We start from the raw sequence: 22,074 nt of genomic DNA, 5'->3' as shown, positions 1-22,074 counted from the left end.
ACAGACTCACATCATGTGCTGTGCTAAGAGCAATAAAGGAATTTCTGTCATATACTATAAAGCACCCAGACTAAGGTATGTGGAAAATTTTATTTCCTTAAAACTGAGAGGGTTGGCAGGGTGACGAAAGCAAAGCACAGAGGTGATCAAATCCCTTTATTGGTGTAATAATCCATATCCCTATCTCTGAATAACCAGGACAGCTCTTTTAAAAATAGCCAATGTCATTGTTTAAACAATGTTTGCTAAAAATAGTATTCAAGTCATGGGTTTTTAATTTGTTAGCACAGTGTTCCTAGACATGAATTTCAAATCTACAGAGACTTGAAAGAAATTTAATTAAAGGATTGAAGATAACATTAGTTACAATAGTATAATAGATACAATGGCTGTAATTCTCAAAATTGTATTGGATGATTCTGAAATAAGATAGCTTTTCAATCATATTCATTACCAGCAGTTCTCTAAGAATCGTTAATCGTATAATGTTTGGCATGATGTATTAATTTAGCAACACAGTGATAACTGTACATATTAATATGAATGATGCCTCTTCTATAGATTGCAGTATTAGAAATGAGGACATGTATATCAATGTACGTGTTCTCTGGGTTATCATTACCTTTTACTACCAAGTTTCCAGTACTGCTAGCAGTTCCGAAATGGTTAGTGGCTATACAGGTATAACTTCCAGCATCTGACTTCGTCACATTGACAATTTTGAGGCTTCCATCTTCAGAAATGGTAATTCTGAAATTAAAACAAATAAACCAAAACAGTAAGCTTATCTCATATGACAAATTGAAAATGATGTCTGTCATTCTGTCATCTTTCAAACTACAAATCATGGCTATATCACTTGACAGTCACATCTTTATTCAGGGTATTTGTCTATATACACATAAATATAATTAGGACATGTGACTTATTTAGGACTTTTAACACTTTTCTCGCTAGAATGGTCTCAACATTCTCTTGGCATAAATATTGGAAATACTAGGAAATAGATAGGTTGTAACCATTCTCTGTCCTTGGCAGCCCTAATCACTTTATGCATAGGGAAGGTTCATTGTTGATTACCATTAGTCTTAACACTGCAGAGGTATAAGAAAAAAAAAATCTCTTGATTGGCCACTTGACACATTTTCATTGAAAATTTTTCTTCTGTCAGTTAAGAGTCTGCCTTCAGCTCAGGTCATGATTCCAGGGTTCTGGGATCCAGCCCTGAGTCAGGTTCCCTGCTCAGCGGGGACCCTGCTTCTCCCTCTCCCTCTGCCTGCCACTCTCCCTCCTTGTGAGCTCTCTCTCTCTCTCTCTCCTCCCCATTCTCTCTCTGTCAAATAAATAAATAAATAAAAATCGTTAAAAAAAGTTTTCTTCTAGGGGGTGGCTTAAGTTAAATGAGTTATTATTAAGCATATTTATTTCTGACATGTCAGACAACACATTTTCAATGAGATGCAAGAAATGAATTAAAAAAAATATCCCACAACATAGTATGACTTTGGCAGAACAGCAAACGTGGATGGCACATCTCAGGGCCCACAATTAGGAACAAATCTACTACCTGGGAAGGAAACACTTGCACTGACAGACACAAAAGTGGAACAGGGAGGATTCTAGAGAACCCCATCTTCAACATGAATATTGCAGAAGAGGAAGGTGTAGAGATGGGTAGGACATGCAGCCTGGCTTGGACACCAGATAGAGAAATAAAAAAAAACAGACACAGATGGCTCATTTAAGATTACTGTCTGCTGAACCTCTACTCTATCCTTCAAATTTACCCACTTCTTTCTATCTCTTCTGCTCTCCCCTTCCCACCTGGCCTGTCACCAGCCTCTTAAATGATCTGCCTATTTTTACTCTTGTCCCTTAAATGCATTCTTTGGTCAGTGGTCAGACGGCGTTTTAAAATATAGATCAGATTACATCACTGCTCAGGCTTAAAAATCCTTCTTTGCACCCCACTGACCTCGATAAATTCGACAAGGCTTGATGGATCTGGCCTTTGCCTTTCTCTAGACTACTTGATTTCATTCTCATCTTTCTACCCTTCAATGAACTATAGTCACACTGGCCTTTTGCACGTCCCTACAGTGTTTGGGACCCTTTCCCACCTCAGGTCCTCTCTACCTGCTGTTCTGCCTGCCTTGACATCAGGACATAGCTACCTCCCTCTCACGACCTCACCTTAGGGGCAGCGCTTTTCTTATGACTCATATTTCTAAAGTGGATGTTTTATTTTGTTATTCTCTTTTCTTGCAGCCACTTTAATTTTTTCCTATCAAACACAACCTAGAAATTTTGCTAACTTGTTAGCTATCCTACTTACTACCTGGCATATGAGTTTTTCTGAGGGCACTGACCACGTTTATCTTACGACTTAATCTCCAGGAACTAGTACCTAGGATGACACATAGTAGATGCCCTGTACGTATCTGCTAAGTGACTGAGTGAAGAAGTAAATAAATACATATCCTAAGAGAAAAATCAAGAATATAGGAATTCAGAGGGGCTAAACCACTGAGCACTAGTGATAGCCTTAAGAGAGTCTTTGACAAATATTGGAAATAAGGGGTCTAGGCTGGTCACAGCTTCACTTAATAGAATTTTTGGCTAATCATTTTAAGACCACAGGTGAAGATTTAAATATGCCGGTTTGCAAACGTGGTATATACTTTTCATGAAGGCTCTTTGGGATGGAGAAGCTACAGATTTCCCTCTCACTCATTCCCGGTTTTTTGACTCAGGCTGATGAGACAGGATGACCTTATTCATCCTCTTATTATCCTCTACAAAGGATATTGGAATCAGAAGGATGGGCGTTCAAATACCAGTTCCGTCAGCTCCAGCTGTGTGATCAGAGGCAATCTGCTTAACGTTCTGAGTTTCAGTTTCCTCATCTATAAAATGGAGCTAACAATACGGGTCGGGTAAGTTGTTAGTAAGAATTAGGTAAGATAAGGTCAGTGAAATTTCCAGCACATTTCCTGGTATTTACTAGGTAGTAGTAAAAATTTCAGCCTTAAAACTGTGTCCTCTTATTTAGTTATTTGTTCACATGGAAAAAATGGGACACCATTCTCTGAACATAATTTCTCTTAACATAGTAATTAAATCAGTCTGCTTTTTGCACCCCAACTATTACGTCTGACAATCCGAAGTCAATATACAAATTAACTGAGTCCTCCCACACAGTATATAAGATGCAGACAAGGAGGCCCTTTGTTCATTCACACCATAATACACACATAACAGTTGCTCAGTAAAGACCATATGATGCCCCATTAGCCCAAGAGCAGATGTACTGATAAAAATAGTGTGGTAATTAAACCCTAATTCCCTCAATAATCACAAAAATAACTTTAGAGGAGTTAATCATATTTCTATTTATAAAATAATTCTCTGGAAATTGTAAAATGCTGGCATATGAGAACTCAGTCAGGAAGGTGACATTTGTGTTTTGTATATAGAGTCATTTTCCATGAGGTAACATAGGTTTGGGGCATATTAAACACTGAGGGGTGAGCTGATTCTTTCAAAACACAAAGGCCTATTAATAGTTTATACCATTTAAAGTGGTATTATAATTTCTAAAACCTAAAGCCGTTGCCTGTATCATACTGTTTAATGCCAACAGGATATGAATAAGGAAACAAGTAAAGGTTTTGTCATCAGATGACCTCGTAATAGCCTAGACTCTGATACTTGCTAAGTGTATGACCTGGCCTAATTACTCATGCCCTAAGGCAGGGCTTCTCAGCCTTGGCACTACTGATATTTTGGACCATATAATTCTTTGTCCTGTGAGGTTATTTAGCCGCATCTCTGTCCCCTATGCACTGGGCTCCATTCACTTGTCCTCTCTTTCCAAGTTGTGACAATCAAAAATATCTCCAAATATGGCCAAATGTTTCCTGGGGGCAAAATCATCCCCAACAGAGAACTACTGGGTCTACATCAGTTTTTATTCTTTTAATATCACTGGTTACTATGATGATTATCTTCCACAATGAGATAAGATACATGAAAGGTTCTCTTAATTGTAAAGTGCTGTATTAATGTTTTTTCTCATTTTCCACTGTCATTCCCATTCAGTCATCCTTAATGATGGTAACTACATTGCACAAAAGGCACCCAACATATTGTTGCTATCCAGCTGTGGGACCCAGCTAGCTCTACACAATCTCTCTCAAGGCTCTCTTTGCCCCTTACCCTCAAAGCTTCCTTATCCAATTTCCTTTAAGCTTTGTGAAATGACAAGGTAATTTTACAAACTGCTGTACTACTGATTTTTAAGATTTCAGCGCCTGACATTGGTAAGTGTTTTAATCTTCCCATTTTTTTTTTTTTTTAAACAAAGAGATAAGAACTAGGCCTCCAAGGCTTGAATTCCAGACATTGGAAAAGGTGAGAGAGGGAGATAATCTGTAGAAGGGGTCATTTTTAGTAGCTGTCATTGAATTACATTATATTTCTCTGACTGTTTATTTTTCCTAGGTATAATCCAAATGTGGGTAGAACATGGAGTTTAGTGAAATTCAACCAATTTCTTATCCAACCAATATAATGTACTGATTAAGAACATAAGCTCTGTGGGCGTCTAGGTGGATCAGTTGGTTGGGTGTCCAACTCTTGGTTTCAGCTCAGGTCATTATCTTAGGATTGTGAAATCGAGCCCCATGTTGAGCTCTGTGCTGGGTGTGGAGTTTGCTTAAGACTCTCCCTCTCTGTCTGCCCCTCCTTCTGCTTGAGTGCTCTCTCTCTCTTTCACTCTCTCTCTCTAAAATAAATAAATGAATCTTAAAAAGGAAAAACCATAAACTCTAGAACTATACTATCTAGGCACAAATCAGACTCGTGCCACTTATGAGCCATGTGAGGAACATCTTTGCATGCAAATTTCCTTATTTGAGGTAATGGAATAATAAAAGTAACTATATTTCACAAGGTGTTGTAAAGATGTGCACTGCTGAGATCGGTGCCTAGCACATGAAATCACGATATAAGCACATTAGCCAAATATTCTATTAACCAAAGTTCTGTACCCTCCTAAATCTATTATTTCAGATATTAATAAAGGATTCTGTTAAGGTTAAGACCACTATCAAGTAGTTCTGTCCTTCTGAAATCCTGTAACACATTATTATGCTTAATGAAGCATATGGGTAACATCAAGTAGCTATAGAAGGGGGATGAAAAATTGGGCTCTCTTATTCATAGATATCCACTAAATACCTCCTGTACACTGGGCCTATATAAACCAGGAGGACCTTAGATAATTACATACCTAGAAATGATGTCAGTGTGTTTTATACCATAATGCATACATTTCTATAAATGCATACTAGAAATGGCATTACTTTTGCCAGTGAGGCTTCTGTTTCCCATGCTGTTCATAGCATAAAGAAAGGCAAGGACCAAGGCCTGGCCAATCAGGAGATCCTACTCCCCTGTCCGCAGTGATTGATTTATGGATAGGCATGTTACCAAAACCAGGAGCTATTTGAGGAAACAATCTCTTTCTATTTATTACTACATTTGGAGATGGAAATCTAGAACTGTTAGCAGTCATCTTACCTGCCATAGACAGCATGCCTTAAAGAAACCAACTGAAGATAAGCAGAGCCCAGGAGACAGAGAGAGAGGAAACAACTTAAGATCTCTTTGAGACCCTGTTTCTGTCCATGGCTAAGCCAACAGCTTCCTTTGGATGCCCCAGTTACATAAGGCAATAATTTAAGACATTAGAAATTTGGTTTTAATCCCTTGCAATGGGAAGAGTCCAATATCTTAGGGAAATTAGTGAACTTGTTCAGGAGATAGTGGTAGTGAAAGTGGAGAGGAGCAAGGAGTTCTCCAGATCATTCTTTGATGGCTACTTCTACAGAACTTGTTGCCAAAAGACTGATTAACTCAATTATGGAGGAATGACCATGGATTTCTGGGTCTGGAAAAACTGACCTCATCTTCCTTTATACACAGCTGTGCCATATACTTTTGGCTATTTATTTCTACAGATAAAGGGCTAAATTAAATTACAATGACTTGTTGCTTTGAATTTATGGGATTTTTATAAGTGGGGATTTAGTATAAGGTTAGCATTTATCTTGGGGTGCTAATTTCCACTAACTCAAGAAACTTTAGAAACATAACTCAACACTAGTATTTGCTTCCTTTCAGTTGAATTCTATCCCAACTTAGAAAAAATTTTTCAACTAATATTTTTACATTCACTTTTTCCCATGAATATAGTGCCTGAATCCAAGGATAGTTGTATTTTCACGTTTGTTTCTTGATGAGACTTCAAAGTTTCTATTTCATTTTAGTTTTCCCATTTCAGTCTACTGACTGACCCGTAGCTATTAGCTTGGTATTGAACTCTGAGCTCCTTCTAATACTCATGAATAGTGATCAAGTTAGATAAAAGGAATTGAAAATGTAAATCTGTTCCTGGCTTAGAACATGTTAGCCCTGACTTACCTGTAGGCTCTTTTTAAATCATTGACAGTATCAGAGAAAAGTCAAAAATGATAAAGCAGCAAGTAGTAAAAATAAAGGTGTGACATAGGACTTAATTTTCCCTACATGAAAAAAAGGTCATCTAATTCACAACATAGTAAATTGCCCGTTGCAAAGAGAATAGTTATTCCTCCACTTCATTTAGAGATTTCAGATCCATAGAGGATAGGAACCTACCTGGAATTATGAGATAAATTGAATCTTTCTTTCTTAATATGAGGCTCTGGGTTATAGCCATTGAAGAGCTGACCTTGTCAGTCCTATTAATCAAAACCAGTCTGGGGACACTGGACCTTTAAAAATGCTGATCTTTCCTTTTTGGGGGCTTTAGTAACAGATGACAAAAGCTGCCAAGTCCACAATATTCTATCACCCTAAAGAGAAGGGTTATCCCCAAATGGTGACCTATGATTGTCTGAGCAGTTCTGCGTGGAAGCCCAACTACTGGTGAGAGAAGCAGCGCATCCTCACCTGTCTGGAAATGCTTTCCTTATAAGTAAAACCACTGAGAGTACAACCTAGAAGATTAGTTCTTCCCTTCTGCAAAGGGGGGTATTATGGATTAATAATTTCTTTTCAACAAACAAACAATGGAAATTTCAAATTGTTAACTTTTAAATCATCTTTAATAGTGTTAGATCAGGGATAGCATAAATCACTTAAAATCATGCATAATTAAATAAATCTCAAAGGGCCATAACAGGCTTCTCCTTTCTCTAATACATGATGAATTCAAGAAAACATGTTTGCCATTTAAAAGCCCGAACAGGAAAGCACAGACTTACACATTACGAAAGAGGTTAACATTCCTGGAGGGCTAAAATATATTCTAAAACTTCAGACATGGTTAGTATAAGTACTGCTACTTCTCAACCCAAGCAAACTGACAGTGTGGTAGAGATGTCACAGGACTCCTGACCCCAGAGGCCACCAGCAAGGTACTAGAATGAGGGCAATGAAGTCAGACGTCCCCAAACCAGGGGTCACCCTACCTTATGAGACAGTACAGGGCTAGGCACATGTCAGCTAGGCCCTCATTATAAAATCAGAGAAAGGATTGCCTAGTTACGGATGTGTGTGCTTCATTCTGCACTGAGTTGCCTTTTAATCCAAATAATTGGGAGATTTCATGTAAAAACCTATTCCCGGCTAGTTGTGACTAATGGGACAATAGGATCATACCATAACACATCCCTGTAGGGCACCAATGAGCTGGAGGGGAGAAGCAGTAGCTCCTTTAAGCAGCCGGTAGACCTTCTAGCTCCTACCCTGGCTCTAAGAGCTCACCAATATCTCTACCCCATTCCTGTGGGCTTTTGAGATCACTTTAGATTGCTTTAAACCATTACCCTGTGCTGCGGATATGGAACAGGGCTTTTGGGTAGCCTTTAGGCTGTAGGCCACATTTTCCTCCCTCTTGGATTCTCCCCACCCCAGACATACCTCACTGAGAGACCAAAGCAATGGAGTAAGAGGGGGAATAGGGCATTATAGTAGTTTTGTAGGGCTGCCATAGCAAAGTGCCACAAACTGGGTGGCTTAAAAAGCCAGTAGTTCTGGAGACTATAAGTCTGAAATCAAGGTGCTAGAAGGATTGTTTTCTTTTGGGAATCTCAGAAGGAGAATCCTTCTTTGCCTTTCTACCTTCTGGTAACAGTCATCGGTCCTTGACATTCCTTAGTTTATAGATGCATAACTTGAATTCTTGTCTCTATTATCACATGGTGTCATTCCTGTTGTTTCTTGACATCATCTTCCCTCTGTGCATGTGTCTTTATCCAAATTTCCCTCTTCTTACAAGGACACCAGGAACTGGATTAGGACCCACTTGAATCTAGTTTGAATTCATCTTAACTCATTTACATCTGCAAGGCCTTATTTCCAAATAAGGTCACATTCTAAGGTTCCTGGTAGACATGAACTTTAGGAGGACACTAACCTTTAAGATGTCAAGAGAGGAAACCCACCATGACTGTTGTTCTGGGTTGAGCCAGAACCTACTTTAATAGCAAAGTCTACTTTGTGTTCCTTAGAGGATGGGGAAGGGGCATAACGCAGAGGAGTGTGTCTGATTCCATGGGCCTAGCACCACTGATCATGCTCACTCATCAATAACCTTTCCTTCCTCATGGGGCCTGGCCCCATGTTCCAAAAGTAGCTACATTTCAAAAGACTGGAAATTATTGCTCTTTAGGTGGTATACTAACAATCAAATGTAGAGTACGAAGAAATGTTTTGGTGTGGTAATGGATAATGTATTAAAGTATAAAAAGTCCAATAGGAAAATAAAAATTAGGGCTGCCTGCAATTTCAATTTCTTCTTTAATCGACCCAATTTCCTAATTTGTTGGACTAAAGTAGATCTTCCATTCAATCGTCTTTTGGTTGTTGTTATTGTGGCCAATTAATATTTATTTTGATATTAAATTGTAGCCAACATTAGGTAGAGAAGACCTATACCAAAATGGCAACATATGGTTTTCTAAGTAGTTCTTTATAGTAGCTGAACTGTTTGTGAGAGATGCAGCGTCTTTACCTGTCCTTCAGGCAACAGCAATACAACACAGTTCTAGAACACAACACCCATAAAACGGTCAAAACTTCGAAGGAGTGGAGAAGTGGCAATGAAGAGACAGAGATAAAGATCTGTATATTCAACTGGAGAATTAGCCTGTGCCCAACAGAGGTGAAGACATTTAGACTTGGTAGAGCTATTACTGGATTTGCGCCAGTTGAGAACTAAGAAAAGCCTGGAAGATGAACTGGCATTGGTGTGCTGTAGACAATAGCAAAACAAACAAACAAACAAAAAACACCAATACTTTGCTCTTAAGGAAAAAAAAAAAATCCCAAAACCATTTGTTTTGGTTTGAATTTGGCTATCTATTTTAATAAAATTCAAAGGCATTTTTGCTTTGGTAATTGGTAATTTTATGTGCCAGCTTGACTGGGCTAAGGGATGTTCAAATAGCTGATAAAGCATTATTTCTCTGAGTCTTTAAGGTGTTGCTGAAAGAGCTTAGCATTGGAGTTGGTAGACTCCGTAAAGAAGATTGCCCTCGCCAATGCAGATGAGTATCATCCAGTCCTTTGAGGGCTTGAAGAGAATGGAAAGGAAGAGGAAGGTGAATTTGCTTTCTCTGTTTTAGCTAGGATATCCATCTTCTCCGGCTTTGGATATGAGCACTCTTAGTTCTTGGACCTTTGGACTCATCTGCGTCCCTGGTTCACAGGCCTTGGGAATCACTCTAAACCATACCACTGGCTTTTCTGGGTCTTCAACTTGTAGACAGCAGGTCATAGGACTTCTTGGCCTCCAGAGTTGTGTAAGCCAATTCCTATAATAAATATTTTCTTATATATCCTATTGGTTCTGTTTCTCAGAAGAATCCTGACCAATACAACGTTTAACTGGGATTTGCCTGAGTTTACATATTGAATTTTAAAAGAGACATGGAAATTCTCAGCCTCATTGGAGAGAGGGATTTATCCTGATTTATAGAAAGAAAGATTGTTTTGTGGTAATGTGCAGTTTATAAAGAGTCAATTGAGAGCCCTAGAAGATGGCTTTTCTGTTCATCTTGAGAAAAGACGATGTTTCAGATTACGAATTTAAATGAAGGTCAGTGGGAAGATACTTACTTCAAGGGCAGTTTCAGGCCAACCTATCATTGATCTTTCTGTGTAGTCTCTGTGGCAGCAATAGACATTGCTATTGAACAGACACCTTGGTGACAAAGTTCCCTTAGAGATAATTTGCTTTCTGTCGTAAGATTTGAGTTTAATAAACCACGGAACAACCTGTGCATTTCAGTCTGCTTGAAGAACAACCAGAAGTTCAGAGCCTATTGCCCTTGCCTCCAGCACTGTTCAAAAGAGAAAATAAACTTGTGTTTGCTTAACCTGGTTTGATCCAAGTCTAACTTCCTCTGAACAATAGTTTTAAAAGCTCTGTAAAAATAACCTGGAAGGGACTATCCTCCCAGGTATAGATGAGTGTTTAGATCACAGAGTTAATCCTGGAGTTAATTTTAATTACTCTTTGGGACACAGTGCATGGATAGATGTGGGAAATAGTTTTCTTGGGCAGATACAACTTTGAGGTTTTATTTATTGACACTGTAAGCAACAAATACCCAAAGCACCATGTTTTGGGAAGAAAGAAATAAAGGACATGTTTTTATCTAAAATGTGTTTCTTAAATTGCTACCTTTACCTTATGCAGGATCTCTCAGTGTCTCCATTAATACAAGATTTAGGATTTCTTTCTTCCAGAAATTTATGACGTGAGCTAATTTCAATATAAATCTGTAGGGCATTGTGAAGATGAATGGGGTAGGGACAGGAAAGCAATACCATATTTTACTCTCTACACCTCTATGTGTTTTTATCAAAGCATCATAATAAGTAATATTACTTGTATAATGAGAAAAAATCTTATTATTAAACTCCAAGGTACTCAAAGTGTTTTATATAACAACCTTTTAGGACACTAGAATAGCTAGTAAAAGAATAATTAAATAGTAAAGCAAAGCTGTCTTTAGAAATAATTGGAAACAAAGAAGCAGACATGGACAGAAGCAGACCAAAAGACCGGAGGGATGGCTGTAAATACTCTTAAGTTGAGTGTTGGGAATGTCAAGGTGATGAGGAAGTCTATCAAGCACCTAGTATATACTATTGGGTGCTCTTGGATGCTTGCACTTATCACAGTTAAACTGCACGGCAATCCCGAGAAGCATCATTATCCCTATTTTTCAGATGAGAAAAATGAAATCAGGAAAGTCAATTAAAATGTCCATGGTCAATGTAGTCAGTAAAGAATGGAGTTTCAAACTCAGATCTCACTATGAAGCCTGTACTTTTTCTACCATGCCATCCTGCGGTGTTGAAAGGTCTAAGAAAGAAAGAAAACAAGAAGCAAAAACCGTTATAACCACATCTAAGAGGTTTTCCTTAAATTTGCCATTAGATCTTTGGTTATGATACTTTTTTTTTTTGCTTTATAATTAAGCTTGCCAAAATAGCTTTTTCTAATATTGAGAAATATGTGTTCACCCTAATGTCTGAAAACAGAAGCAAAAGTAAAGAATGTGTAAAAATGTGAGTTGAAGTTGTGATCATCGAAGGGGTTCCCTTACCCCAAAGTAACTAAAATGCCTGGAAGATAATATTAATAATTAATTAGAAAGGGAGGCCCGCTATATAGATTATGTAATTTAGTAAGCAGAGGAGGTGTCTACAACACAAATAGCAATATTGGCCATGCCTGAAAAACATGTAATTTTATTATGTACCCAACTCTCAACCCTTTAGGAATTGCAAGATAGTGGTTTGTTTGCTTCAACCCCTCATCCCAGAACTTTATAACATTTCTAAGGGAGGAAATCAAAGGGAAACCGCCCACCTCCTGTACATCAGTGCACATCAGTGATAGCACGCTATTGTCAGGGTCCAGCTAAAATTCTCGAAGACCCTCCCTGCTTGCACAGCAACTGCACTTAGTGTTTTTGCCTTTGCCAGAATAGAAACTCAGGATCACCTTGATGGTCATTTACTGCAAGCTTTCCCAAATTCCTTGGTACCCTAATTTCTGCCCTCCTCATGTACGACTAGCCAGCTGGCATCCTCGACCCAATATTTGTTAGACATGTCACTTGGAAAAGTCTCTTAACCTCTCCGGACTCCGGTTTGCCATCTCTAAAATGAGGGTCATAATAATAATACATCTATTTCGTAGGTTTTTCTGAGAAGGTTACATGTGAAAATACCTGTGAAGCATTTATAACTGTGGTGGCAAATAGTAAGCACATTATAAATATTGGCCACACTGATCATTTTATTATTATTTTCTTCACCATTATCATAATTAATAGTCACAATATTTTCTTTAAGTGGCTCGAAGTATAAAATTAAAGTAATTCAATAAAGGAAACACCAGGGGCACCTTGGTGGCTCAGTCGGTTAAGCATCTGTTTTTGGCTCAGGTCATGGTCCCTGAGTCCTGGGATTGAGCCCCACATTGGGCTCCCTGCTCAGTGGGGAACCTGCTTTTCCCTCTCCCTCTGCCCTCCCCTCCCCCCACTCGTGCTCTCCCAATCTCTCTCTCAAATAAATAAAATCTTTTTTTAAAAATAAAGAAAACATCATATTGCTACTACAGATAGAAACTAATATCCCTGCCATGGAAATAAATATGATAAAAACATACCTAACATATTATATTCTAGTTGGGTGTAGTTATCTGCCAGGATATTGAGCCAAGAGCTTGTTTTTTCTTTGGTAAAGGGATATTACCCAGGGTTTCAAACGTGTTCAGACACATAATAGGACCAAACTGATCTTCCCCTTGATGTACTCAGAAGCAGTGAAAAAGAACTATGTGATTCACTACCATTTAATGTCTGTATACTATGTGCTGCTTAAGATCATCTGAGTATTTACAAAGATGCAAATCTTCAACTTCATGAAACACATACCTATTTCAACCACGTTCCCAAGACAAAGTTCCTTTACAACATTATGACTAAGTGGGCCATCAAACTGTTGTTGGGCACGTTTCATTACTGCAAATTCATGACATTTTGAAGTTGTCAGCTCTACTTACATGGCATTTATCATATACCACCAATATCCCATCACCCCAAATATCCAAAAAATTTCCAGACATCGGGCCCCAAGTCTTACACTTTTTTCTGTTGCCTTATTGTTTCATATAGTCCTTTATATACAAAGAGGCACACAGTAAATACGTTTATTACTGGATGAAAATCCATTTAGTCTTGACAATTTTAGACACACTGGTGGATACCTCTTGGGGTAACGACCCTGATTTCTAACCTTTTTTGGTGGGTGGGTGGAAGTCAGAGATCTCTTTAAGAATCAGAAGCAAATTATAACATTATCCTCCCTCCCCCAAATGCAACTATACACACTGTTTTCAAAAGTTTACAGTTCTCCTAAAGCCCCTCTCTGTCACAAACCTGTAAAGAGAAATCAATGTCCTGGAGTAAACACAGATGTCACCAAAAGTTTGATTTATGAAGGTGTGTAAGCTATATTTATTGTTTTCTGTAAAGCTCGGGAAAAGGACTCTATGTGCTTAAGTTAATACTTGAGTGTCCCCCCCCTCCCCCCCCCAATGGGGATTATTTGTATGTGCTTTGTACCTTCAGGTCTATTTTATACAGGAGAGAATTTCCATGATGAAGCCAAGTCCTTGTAGCAATCCTCTCTTCTCTCAACAAATACGCAACCAAGTGTCATGTGAAAAATGTAGGCAGGGACCTGGTTGTTGTACTATTTTTTTACCCCTAGATGAAAAAGAAAGCTATTTCTTTTCAAGGAAGAGTCTTTTTTCTTTTCAGACAAACCATCTAAAAAGAACTATAAAGTCACACAGGTAATGGGTTTCAATAAATAATTCTCATGATGACAGAACATTTAAGGAATTGATATATGTGTCCTCTCCTATTTAATAGCCAAAATCTGCAAGGACCTTTTCCTAATTCCAAGGGTAAGTCGATGACAGAAAAAGTGAACAGCTTAAGAAAGGAGCAGAAAGCTCTTATAATTAAAGGTGTCTTGGTCGAGGGGCAGAACATAGTAATTTAGATATGCCAGTGATAAGGGGAATTTGATAAGGATATGTGGGGGGGTGTTGAAGAGAACAGAGGACTGTGAATATGACCTACTTAGAATTAAAAAAAAAAAGGACAGGATAATATCTGAGCATATTTGTCTTGTATATGTATAAAATAGTTTCTGGCAAATCCTTCCCTAATAATCAGCATACCACATTTCTTGGAAAATCTAGTAAAAGAGGCTTTTGTATAAATGTTAAACTCAAAGGAATGATGAAAAGCATACAGTAATCCTGAAAATATTGATAATTTCAAGCAACAAACCAAATGTGCCACAATTATTTTCAAATAATTCACAGTAGTAAATTATTCAAATTGGAGATCTCTCATCACTTAAAGAATTAGATTGGCTAATATTATCCCCAACAAAGCACACTTTGTTGCTTTGTCAATGTGTCCAATATCTCAGGCCAAGTGATGCAGAATTGTTAGGCATGTTTGAATTTGGTTAGACTCTTAGAGTCAGACAAGTTGCTTATCAGAAGCTTTCTTTTAAGTGCTGTGTCTGGGAGTGAGTGAACTTGTGTGTGTGTGTGTGTGTGTGTGTGTGTGTGTGTGTGAATTAGGTCCAAAAAACAAGAAACAGAGAGATTATGAATGCTTATAAGTTTCAGTGATGTATGAGAAAACGGACATTAATAGCAAATTCACTTTTTTAAAATGAAGTGACCTTAGTAATAAGTGACTTAGGGATATTCTCTTTGTAGCGGACAAAGAGCAGAAAGAGAAAAAGTTGAAAAGAATATAAAACATCAGGAGGTCTGTATAATTAATCAGCAATCCTACAAAGTATGCCATAAATTAGAGCTACAATTATACCACTGTGCCTGGAAAATAGGAAACTGGACTTTTTATATAAGCATTCAGGTTTATTTTTTAATATCCATCTCTAGCATCATGGAAAGTGCACTTTAGGAAATGTGGCTAAGAGAGTTAATGCTTTCATCGCTGCTATTTACAACCTAATTTGCAAGTTTTTACAGCATTTTAATAGTCACACTGCAGTTAAGAAAGAAATATTTTGCCATTCTTGAAGTTCCTTGTCAAGAAAGAAAACTTTAAAAGTCAATGGAAAATAAAGTTTCAATGGATGCTTAAATTTGCTATGAACCATTTTCCATTTATGAAATTAAGTCTAAAATTTACTCTTAAAATATAAGTTGGTTCTTTTGCAATTTTCAACTCTGTTTCTTTCTAAAGGCAGTATGCTCCAAGGTATATACTGCTACTGAATTATTTATTCCTCATTGTTTTTATGTTATATGTAAAGATTTATATAGTTTAGAAAAAAACGTTTGTTGAATATAAAAGACAACACGCTTACTAGGTTCCCTGCCAGTTTATGTTATACCACTGAGTTAATTTCAGGTCATTCACTAGGGTCATTATTCTGAGAAAAAGGAATTAAAAAAGGCCAATTTTCTACATATAAGAAAGACCATATGCAGGGGAAGAGTCTGGTTGCAATCTGTTTTTAGGTGCTACATCCATCCGACCTTTCCTGACCATCAGGTGCCCGTGTAGCTTCTTAGAATAAACCCCAAATTATCACCTTTTAGGTGAATTAGTCATCTCCCTAATTTTTGTAGCCTTCCCAAACAATAAAATAAGAGAATACAGATTCCTTCATTTTGGTCTGCTCTGTTTTGGCACAAACATACTCAGGCCACAGCTATTTCCTGAGCATTTGCTATCTAAAGGCAAGTGATAACCACTGCAGAGAAATCAAAAGGAAAGAAGCAACATGGCTCTGACTGGCTCTCCTGTTAAGTGGACATCTATTGTATTGCCTATCTAGCAGCCATTCCTAATAATCCTGATGTTCCTTTTGAGCCCAGCCCCCACTCTCAGACCACATGGTTTGGGTGGTAATGACAGCATCATCTAGATACTGGGGAATTCATGTGATGCAGGTGTGGCCAATGAGAGTATCACATGATTTTGATTAAAGTGATTGGTTCAGGGGGTATGATGTCACCTATTCTAGGTCAATCAGAGTAAATTATTACCTGAAAAGGTGATAATTTGGGTCTTATTATCTTAAGACATTTGCTTAAAAAAGAACTGGAAAAGAGGTAACCATTTTCTGCTAGTTACTAAAATGGTGGATGATATGCCAGGGGTCACCTGTCATTCATAGCAGAGAATAGCTTGTCCAGGAAAGAAACCAAGAGAAATCAAGTCTTGGTGATATTTCCCATAGACCACAGACCAAACTCTGGAATCTTCAGATACATGAGCCAGTAAATTCCCCTGGAAGGGTGATGAAAATGCTCTAAAACCAGATTACAGTTTTAGTTGAGAAACTCAGTAAATTCACTAAAACTCATTGAGCTGTACACTTAAAATGGGTGAATTTTATGGTATATAAATTATACTGCAATGAAGTTGTTTAAAAATCCCTTGTAAGCCAGTTTAAGTTGGGTTTCTATCATCTGCAACCCAAAAACGTTGTGCCAAATACAGTCTTACTGGTGAGAGGGTGTACAAAGAGAAAACAATATCTGCATGCCAATAAATGATACATCAAATGAGTGACATGCCAAACGGAGAGGGTCGATTTGGGTACTTATGCTGATTCTTACTGCCCACTCCCTATCTCCCTCCTCCCCAGACTATAAGCTCATGAAATAGAGTTTTTTTCCTCTTTGTGTTCAAAACTGGGTGCAGTAATGCCTCAGAGAGTTTGCAAAAAACACATTTATTCTATGGTGGTGGTGGCAGAACTCCTGGGGAGCTGTTCTGAGAAGTGGCTGGTATTAAGATAGTTCACAGTGATCTTGACTGGGTGAGACTTACAAGTGTTTGGCTTCCCTTTTAGTGACTTCTCATTGAAAGCCTTTTGTGCCTTATAACAGAATTATAGAGTTCGAACTTTGTTGTTAGTGCTATTTCAGTTTTTCAGAAAAATCAGGCACAAATCATTTGAGAAGAGGACATCTGAACTGTCGGGTTCATGACCCAAACCAGACAAATTCCCTGGATAACTGCTCAGTTCTTCACCTCACTTTGTCTACATGTGACAGAGTTCTTTGGAGGGATTATATCCTCTATACATTTAGCTTGGCCCTTCCACATTTTTCTCAGTGCTGATGCACTTCTTTATCTGTTTAGGAATACATTCTAAAGTACAAAATGATAGATTCTGAGACTTATCTTACTTTCGAGGAGGGGGAAAAAAAGCATATTGTAATCAACTTCCAAGAAACTTAAAAAGTGATTTTCTTGTGAGGAGAAATATGTACATGCCCACAGATTCTGCACTCAGTTCGACTGCTGACAAACCATTTTTGGAACTGTTCTTGAGATTAGTGCAGAAAAACAGCAAATGCAGTCTCAGCTTATTTGTTCCAGCTGATACCATCTGAACAGAAGCCCAAAGGCATGGGCTTTTGAGATAAAGCAGACTTCCCTAACATCCAACTGAAAATGGTTATGGTTCAAAGAAGATGACCCACCCCACTTTTAACTGACACAACGTGAAGTACAAAAGGGGGCACAACTTTGTAACTTCTTTAAGTCGAGTCTCATCAAATCGTTGTTTATTTTTAAATAAATTCTTCTGAAGTAGGTATTTGTAAAATAAAATACCTTTCCTCCCAGACTTCGACTTTAGAATGAGTCCCTATACATAAAAGTTTTGATGTAATTCACCACTCATTTATTGACTTATCCTTAGCAAGCTGTACAGTTTTCTTCTCCTAAACATGATGGAGTTGGACTGTTCACTGGTTTTAAACGTCCATGATTGTAGGGACACCTCGGTGGCTCAGGAGGTTAAGCGTCTGCTTTTGGCTCAGGTTGTGACCCAGGGTCCTGGGATCAAGCCTGGCATTGGGCTCCCTGCTTAGCAGGGAGCCTACTTCTCCCTCTCCCTCTCTAAATAAAATTTATTTATTTATTTATTTATTTATTTATTTATTTATTTATTACTTAGTTAAAAAATCTTAAAAAAAAAGAAGCAAAGACTTTATGCTAGAGAAAGTGACTTAAAGCATGGAAGAGATACCATCGGATTTGCATTTTAGAAAGATCACACTGATGAATGAGTGATGAAATGAATTTAAGTCCACAGTGGAAGGCAGTAAAACCTAGTAGGAAACTCCCAGAAGAGTCCAGATGAATGTCCAAGAGATGGCTACTAGGCATATGTGGCTACTTAAATTCAAATTAATTAAAATGTAATGAAATTTAAATTTCAGTTTTTTAGTTGCCTTAGCTACCTTTCAAGGGCTTATTAGCTGCATGTGGCAAGAGGCTACCACATTGGACAGAGCAGATACAGAATATTTCCATCATTACAGAAACTGCTATTGGATGTTGTTAGACTAGACAAGAGATGCAAAGAACATGAACTAAGGCAACTATGGCCAGAATGACCACAAAAAAAGCACAGGAAGAAAATTCAGAAGGAGAATTAGGTACTGATTAGATGGATGTGAGTGGGGAATGAATGAAAGATCAGACATGCCTGATCGCAATCAAAGAATGTGGGAAAAAGTTTTCTATGGAGGTGATAATCAGCTAAATTTATTAATTTTGAGGCCATGTAGGTAGAAAATGATGCCTAAGATAATGCCCTCATTCTATAATTACATTTTGTAAATATGACACACTTATATCATCATAGAATATTGTTGTTAGGAGGAGACATTAATTTTCAAGTCAGAAACCATAGTAAGACCTTTGCCTCATTCATTGCTGTAGTCTCAGCCTCTATTATAGTGCCTGATGTGTAGAGAAGCCTAAATAAATTCATTTTGAATGAACGAATGAATGTAGCCCAGAGAGGTGATGTGAAGCACTGGGTAAGGTAGAACAGTCACTGTCCTTGGAGAAACATGGTTAAATTTTCAGTTGTGCTATTAATTAGCTATTGAATTACCGATAAATTACAAGTTTTCTAAACCTTGGTTTCTTTATCTATAGATGAACATTGGGTCATTGTAATGATTTTTTAAAAAACTGATTTACAAACAAGTGCTTTAAAGACTGCAAAGTGCTACACTTGTATAAGTTTGGTGTTTATTATTATTATTATTTTGGATTTTATTGAAATTCAATTTAATTAACATATGGTATAGTATTAGTTTCAGATGTAGTATTTAGTGATTCATCAGTGATGTACAACACCCAGTGCTCATTACATCACATGCCCTCCTTAATATCCATCACCCAGTTACCCCATCCCCCACCCCCCTCCCCTCCAGCAACCCTCAGTTTGTTCCCTAGAGTTAAGAGTCTCTTGTGGTTTGCCTCCCTCCCTGTTTTTATCTTATTTTCTTTTTCCTTCCCTTATAATTTCACTAATATGTGGAATTTAAGAAACAAAACTGATGAACATAGGGGAAGGTATGGTGTTTATTATTATTAGCCAGGATTACCTATTTCCTTCTCAAAGTCTTATCCATGGATCAGCAGTACTGTAATACCTGGGTGCTTGTAAGAATTAGAAAATATCAGACTTCAGCCCAGACATTCTGAATCAAAATCTTTTATTTTAATAAAATTTCTAGATATTTGCATGTTCCTTAAAATCAGAGAAACACTAAGTTACTTATTAGCAGACTTGGAATTTCAATTGGAATCTCCCAACTCTTAGAAGATAATGAATGAAAGAGTCAACACAATGACTAAGTCAATTTGGTGGGAAACATGAATCTGATTTATTCACCCTAGATGTTCATAACTAATTGATGGGACTAGAAAATTGCTAGTTCCCAGTCTAATTTTCTTATGTAGATCCAGTCTTGGTAGTGGCCACATTTCTCCAATGAGATTGTTGATTACTTGGATGAGGACAGGGATAACATGCTAATTGCTTTCCAAATGACACAAAGTTGAGAGGGGTAGATGACATATTGTGTATCAGTCAGGGTCCTATCATGAGGCAGAAACCACATTTTGGATGACAGAATTAAATTCCTAAATGATCTCCATCATCTGGAATATTAAGCCGAATATAATAATAAATGATAGTTAATAGGGATAAATATAAATGTCTCAATGAAGGCCCAAAAGCATGAATAGTGCAAATATCATATTCTTTCATTTGTTAAACAGATGTGTAATAAGAACTTACTATGTGTCAGGTAGTGTACTAAAAAGGCAATGGTGAGCCAAGCTGATGAGGTTTTGACCTCATGGAACTTATACTCTTTGGGGGAAGATCATTTATTCTGTGGATAACTATTCTTACATTCATTAATTCAACAAACAGTTCTTGAGTATCCACTGTGGGCCCTGAAGTCTTCTGGGTATTGAGTATATAGCAGTAAATAAGACAAATAACATCACTGCTCTCCAGGAGCTTAAATTTTAGTGGAAGGAGGCAGGTAATAAAAATAAACCAAAGATATGAATGTGATAATTCAGTTGAGCAATATGCACTTAGAATACAATACAGACACTAATATGATAGATTTGTGTGCTCCAGGAACAGAAAGAAGGCTAGTGGGATAAGAGATAAGTTTGGTTGCTAAAGCCTGGCTAGGTCATCTAGTAAGAAATCTAGATTTTATTTCTACAAAACGTGAAGACAGACAATCATATGCATAAATGTAAAATTACATCATAGTAGCTGCTATAAAGGAGAAATACATGGTATTTATTATAAGAGTTTATAGGATGGGATCTAAGAAAGTGATGATGCCACTGAGATCTGAAGTATAAAGGTTAACCAGGCAAGAGAAATTAGGAGGTAACAGAAAGCAGAAGAGCATCCTGGCAGAGGAAGAGATATGATCCTGATAGAAGAAGACCTGGCATAGACTAGAGGAACAGTGAGACAAGTAATTACTAAGTTTCAGGTGACTTATACTCAGCGTGTGTCAATGGAATGATGAGATTGCCAAGAATGTGAACATAATTGTAGGTTTCATTAATAGATACACAGCAACCAGATTGAGGGAGAGGATAGCCCTGCTCCACTCTGTGCTGATCATACTAATCACTGTCCAAGAAGAGGGCAGTCCAGGATATTAGAGGACACATGGGAAGAAGAGAGATGGGACCTAAAGCTGCTTCACATGAAAATGAAAGAATGGTGCTCAACATCTGGATTTGTTGTTGCTGGTTTTTGACTACCTGGCATCCATTGTCTCCTTTGATTAGCATACACATTTTCTTTTGAGGAGACATCTTTTCCCACTGGATTCAATCTGGTGGGGCTGTAGTCAGAGCTTCCTCTTCCCCTGTGCCCTGGGACCAATGCCACAATATTTATAACTATGTTCCTCTAGAATATCAGGACAAAGAGCCTGTACATAATTGGAGTTTAAGTCAGCAGTGACAGCCTGATCAAACTATTACTGTAAAGAAACAGCTTCTGCATTTCCTGTTTCCTAGCCCCAGAGAGCTACCTTGGGCCCATTTAGCTTTAAACCTGCTTCTTCCATGGATTTCCTAAGTCCCTCATATCCTTCCAATAAAATTCTTGTTTGCTTGAGTTAGCTAGAGTTATTTCTGTTAATTGCAACCAAAGAACGCTGACACATTTAGCCTGGCAAACAAAGGACTTGGGTGAACCTGGGGATAGGAGAGCTGCTATCTTCAAACATTTGGAAGAGTGTTATAGAACAGAAAGCTTGGATTTCTCCTGTGCCACACCAGGGAGCTGGCTTAAAACTAAATGATAAAAACTCTATTTATGGATAAACATTTTAATGAATAAAAATTCCCTAAGGGGTACTATTCTCCATGAAAAGCCATGAGTGTCTATTACTGGTGGTATTTTTAGCAGACAAGAGCTAGCTAGACAAGTTAGGCTTTTATTGGAGGGAATTCAAGAATCAAGGGGGGATGGCCTAAATGATTTTTAAGGTTCAGAGTTTCAATAATTCTTGGGATTCAAACGACATCTTTCACATAACTTAAATTTTCAAATTAATTGTCTTTGGCATGTTTT

At 37.7% G+C, this 22,074-nt stretch overlaps 1 protein-coding gene across 8 annotated transcripts in view; it reads right to left on the bottom strand.

Annotated features, from left to right (window-relative positions):
- LOC113256632 (contactin-4) overlaps positions 1-22,074 on the bottom strand; it is an 877,814-nt gene that overhangs the window by 70,692 nt on the left and 785,048 nt on the right. For all 8 annotated transcript variants that reach the window (XM_057311891.1, XM_057311888.1, XM_044385021.3 and 5 more), the window contains one exon: positions 623-750. In XM_057311891.1, the coding sequence (XP_057167874.1) occupies positions 623-750 (128 nt within the window). The remainder of the gene's footprint in view (positions 1-622; positions 751-22,074) is intronic.

The sequence above is a fragment of the Ursus arctos genome, unplaced genomic scaffold (assembly GCF_023065955.2).
Source record: "Ursus arctos isolate Adak ecotype North America unplaced genomic scaffold, UrsArc2.0 scaffold_14, whole genome shotgun sequence".
NCBI classification, from domain to species: Eukaryota; Metazoa; Chordata; class Mammalia; order Carnivora; family Ursidae; genus Ursus; species Ursus arctos.
The sequence above is the reverse complement of the archived record's forward strand: the minus strand, read 5'-3'. Positions and strand labels throughout refer to the sequence as shown.